Below are 5,000 nucleotides of genomic sequence, written 5' to 3'. Positions count from 1 at the left end.
TATTAATGCGTGTGTGTGTGTGTGAGAGAGAGAAAAGAGTGTATGTGTGTGTGTGTGAGGTGTGTGAGAGAGAGAGAAAAGAGTGTATGTGTGTGTGTGTGAGAGAGAGAAAAGAGTGTATGTGTGTGTGTGAGAGAGAAAAGAGTGTATGTGTGTGTGTGTGAGAGAGAGAGAAAAGAGTGAGTGTATGTGTGTGTGTGAGAGAGAGAGAAAAGAGTGAGTGTGTGTGAGAGAAAGAGTGAGTGTGTGTGTGTGTGGAGTGTCAATATCTAATCTGAGTTCGCTCATAACCACTAATCTGAGCATAGAGTAGAATAGAGTGTAATCTTTCTACACCAGAGATTCTCATAATAATAATGTAAGGAAATGTGTGTATGTAATATGAAGTATAGAAAGAAAGAAAAAAAGAAAGAATATATATGTGTATGTAAGAGTAATGTAGAAAAAAAGTATATAATAATGTATATGAAATTAATAGCAAGAAAAAAAAGTAAGAATGTATGTATGTGTAATGGCAATAATGATAGCATGAGAAGAAAAAAGTGTATGTGTGTGTGTGTGTGTGAGAGAGAGAAAGAGTGAGTGTGTGTGTGAGAGAAAGAGTGAGTGTGTGTGAGAGAGAGAAAGAGTGAGTGTGTGTGTGTGTGTGTGTGTGTGTGTGTGTGTGTGTGTGAGAGAGAGAAAGAGTGTGTGTGAGTGTGTGAGAGAGAAAGAGTGAGTGTGTGTGTGTGTGTGTGAGTGAAAGAGTGAGTGTGTGTGAGAGTGTGTGTGGGTGTCAATATCTAATCTGAAAGTTTCGCTCCATATACCCTACCACAATCTAAGGAAAACAAGTAGATAAGTGTCAATCCACTTTCCACCAGAGATTCTCTGTAATATGAAGTGTATGTGTAATAGCAAATGTATGAAAGAAAGAAATTATATATGTGTAAATTAGCATGAAAGAAAAAAGTGTATGTGTGTGTGTGTGTGTGAGAGAGAGAAAGAGTGAGTGTGTGTGAGAGAGAGAAAGAGTGTATGTGTGTGTGTGAGTGTGTGTGTGAGAGAGAAAGAGTGAGTGTATGTGTGTGTGTGTGTGTGAGAGAGAAAGAGTGTGTTTAGTGTGTGTGTGTGTGTGTGAGAGAGAGAAAGAGTGAGTGTGTGTGTGTGTGTGTGTGTGTGTGTGAGAGAAAGAGTGAGTGTGTGAGTGTGTGAGAGAAAGAGTGAGTGTGTGTGTGTGTGTGTGAGTGAAAGAGTGAGTGTGTGTGAGAGTGTGTGTGGGTGTCAATATCTAATCTGAGGTTTAAACAAACCCAACCCACAACACATACAATCTGGGAGGAAGCAGAGTGAATGAGTGTCCAGTCAAAAGCACACACTTGAGTTTATGTGTGTGTGTGTGTGTGTGTGTGTGTGGAGTGTGTGAGAGAGAGAAAGAGTGTATGTGTGTGTGTGAGTGTGTGAGAGAGAGAAAGAGTGTATGTGTGTGTGTGTGTGTGAGAGAGAAAGAGTGAGTGTATGTGTGTGTGTGTGTGAGTGTGTGAGAGAAAGAGTGAGTGTGTGTGTGTGTGTGAGTGAGTTTGTGTGTGAGTGTGTGTGTGTGTGTGTGAGTGTGTGTGTGAGTGTGTGAGAGAGAGAAAGAGTGAGTGTGTGAGTGTGTGTGTGAGAGAAAGAGTGAGTGTGTGTGTGAGTGTGTGAGAGAAAGAGTGTGTGTGTGTGTGTGTGTGGGAGGAAGCAGAGTGAATGAGTGTCCAGTCAAAAGCACACTTGAGTTCACCTACTAAGACTGGGCCATATGGCTGAAAACTCTATCACAATATAAGTATTTCATATCGGCTCTATATTCCATAATTATTGATTTTTTTTAAATCTATTTCAGATAAGGACCAGAAGGGAAAAAAAGTTCAATTTAAACACTTTTATTTTAAACTTAACCTTCCTCTGATTTTAATCACCTCAGTTATCAATCAAAGCAAAACAGGGAAAAGAAATGGCAACACAATCCCTCAAATAAATAAATGTGCACGTAAGTCTGAATGAAAGAAGCAGGTTGAAGCCTGGACATATTGTAAACAAAGTAGCTTAATTTAATAGTTTATCATAGTCTAGCCTACTGGTTAGACCAGGGTTAGCCGCGCAGGTTCCAGCTGGCTTGTCAATGTTGATAGATTGATATCTCCTTCTGATAAGAAACTTTTAAAAATCATGAAGGCAACAGTAGTTCCCTACTGACCATTTATATAAACGTAAGAGGCCCAGCCGTAGGTAGCACCTAACTGGCCAGACGAGCAGAAGATCATTGAGAAATAAATGTGAATTAAAAGCATTGTCTTTAGCGACAGTGCACAGTTATACATTGTTAAGCAACATAAGAGTGGCAATATTTTAAGCAATTCATGTATTTTAAAAGAAATACTGGGCCATATTATTTCCAAAACCCAATGTAGCCCTTGAGCCAAAGTTTGCCACCCTGGGTTAGACTGTTCAGTTTCCCCGTGTGTTTCACGTTTCAAATGAATACTTTTCTCTTTCTTAGGACAGGCCCGGTTTGGGTCTTGGAAAATGCTTTCCCATTTGCAGCCGAGGTTTAGTGATTAGAACAGCAGTCAATTTAGATGCAACAGTTTTAAACAGAAGTCGTTGCAGCGTGCTAGCTGATGCTAACGGTTAATAACAATTTAGCCAGTCGTCTTGCACAATTGTGAATGTTTTGGATTACATGTGCATGAGGAGATACGCCTGTTGAGGAGGAGAGAGAGAGAGAGAGTACAGGCAGAGCTCATTGTTGAGGTCTGTGTTGAGGTATTTCTTATAGCATATACTCGGTAGAGTTGAACATACTAGCTACAATGCAAGATATATTTAGCCTGTTGTTTATGGACAAAATAGGCGGAGGTGTGTTTTAAGTGATGGATATTTCTATGGAATGTATTTTTATTGATATCAATTTACACTGTCTATTGCGATGCATATAAGCTGTTGTTTTAATCATGGCCATACACACACTGCGCACACGCCTGCCTTACAGAGAGTGCAATACCCATGCTGCACACTGAGCTACAGAGCTCAGGAGGCGATTCTCTCTCCCTCACACACACACACACACACACACACACACACACACACACACTCACTCACTTACACAAAGGAAGTTTACTGCCCTCTTTGATAGTTCTCTTTTTCAGAGGAAGTGTAAAGCAGCCTTTTAAATGGTTCACACACACACACACACAAAGGGACCCACCGCATCCTCACTGCGAGATGCCCAGAACAAACAGCAATGTACACACACACTTGGGACAAATACAGCAATGACACACACACCACAAGAGCCCAAGGGCTATTGCAGGTAAAGTTGAGTGGCATTAGAGGTTATTTAGAACAGAAGGTATTAATGCATAGGTGTGTGTGTGTGTGTGTATTACTGCACAGGTAAAGGTGAGTGTGTGTGTGTGTGTGTGTGTGTGTGTGTATTACTGCACAGGTAAAGGTGTGTGTGTGTGTGTGTATTACTGCACAGGTAATGTGTGTGTGTATTACTGCACAGGTAAAGGTGTGTGTGTGTGTGTGTATTACTGCACAGGTAAAGGTGAGTGTGTGTGTGTGTGTGTATTACTGCACAGGTAAAGGTGAGTGTGGGTGTGCACAGGTAAAGGTGAGTGTGTGTGTGTGTGTGTGTATGTATTACTGCACAGGTAAGGGTGTGTGTGTATTACTGCACAGGTATGGGTGTGTGTGTGTGTGTGTGTGCGTACTGCACAGGTAAGGGTGTGTGTGTGTGTATTACTGCACAGGTAAGGGTGTGTGGGTGTGTGTCAGTGTGTGTGTGTGTGTGTGTATGTATATGCTTTGTAATGTCTAGTCAGCAACCATGAACTGCAGCACTTGGTATCAGTATCGCTCTGAACCACAGAACAGGTTTGGAGGTTTACATCTTCACACACACACACACACACACACACACACACACAGGATTTTTCAGTTAAGCTGAACAGTTTAGTAGATCATCTGATGGTAGAGAAGGTTGAGATTGCGTGCATGTAAGATATATTAGTACAGAACCTGTTAGTTTGGCTGTGTGTGTGCATGTGTGTGTGTGTGTGTGTGTGTGTGTGTATGTGTGTGCGAGTGCAGGTGTGTGTGTGTATGTGTGTGCGCGTGCAGGTGTGTGTGTGTGTGTATGTGTGTGCGCGTGCAAGTGTGTGTGTGAGGGTGTGTGTGGGTGGGTGTGTGTGTGTGTGTGTGTGTGTGTGTGTGTGAGAGAGGTGTGTGTGTGTGTGTGTGTGTGTGTGTGTGTGTGAGCTGCAGGCCCAGACACCGTCCCCATCTCTGCTGTCAGCGAGGCGTCACACTCTCGGAATTTCTCCCGACAGATTCCAACACGACCGTAAGTCGACACTAAAGCTCTTCAGTTACACAGAAGCCCCAGGTGTGAAGGTGTGTGTGTGTGTGTCTGTCTACAGGTAAATGTGTGTGTGTTAGGGGCATGCCGCTGCATGCATGCCTTACCTAGGCTTAATCGGTACGGAACAAAACCGTGTTTTCCAATTACGTGTCATCATGTGACGCAAGTCAAGCTGGTTGAAATGCGTGAAACATGGCACCATGAAGATATTGGACCCTGTCTGCAGCTCACACACACACCGCAACGCCTGCCTGCTGCCTCTGCTACCTGCCTGCCTTGCCTTGCCTTGCTGCAGCACACACACACACACACACACACCCTCCCTCAGTATGTCAACATTTCGTCTGCCTGGTGGAGAACAAGGATGGCCATCGTGTAGTCGTGTGTGTGTGTGAGAGTGTGTGTGTCTGTGTGTGTGTGTGTGTGTGTGTGTGTACCTGGTCCAGGCGGCGTGGCTGCAGGGCTAGCGGGGAGTCTCGTCCAGTGGAGTTGCGGATGCGCAGTGCGCCCTGGCGATGGCGGTCCAGTGAGCGCGGGCGAGACGGCCGCTGCAGCTGCTGCCGCTGGTGCCAGGACTTGAGCTGCTCCGACACCAGCTGGCGCGGGAGGGCAGGGT

General features: G+C 44.2%; 1 protein-coding gene across 1 annotated transcript in view; it reads right to left on the bottom strand.

Annotated features, from left to right (window-relative positions):
• The window catches only part of LOC125302388 (innate immunity activator protein-like), a 20,599-nt gene that overhangs the window by 2,818 nt on the left and 12,781 nt on the right, over positions 1-5,000 (bottom strand). Inside the window, exon 9 of the mRNA XM_048255542.1 lies at positions 4,822-5,000. This exon is cut by the window's right edge and continues 339 nt beyond it. Coding sequence (XP_048111499.1) covers positions 4,822-5,000 — 179 coding nt within the window. The remainder of the gene's footprint in view (positions 1-4,821) is intronic.

Source organism: Alosa alosa, chromosome 10, assembly GCF_017589495.1.
Source record: "Alosa alosa isolate M-15738 ecotype Scorff River chromosome 10, AALO_Geno_1.1, whole genome shotgun sequence".
In the NCBI taxonomy this organism is placed as follows: Eukaryota; Metazoa; Chordata; class Actinopteri; order Clupeiformes; family Clupeidae; genus Alosa; species Alosa alosa.
This window is presented reverse-complemented; position numbering and strand designations above follow the sequence as displayed.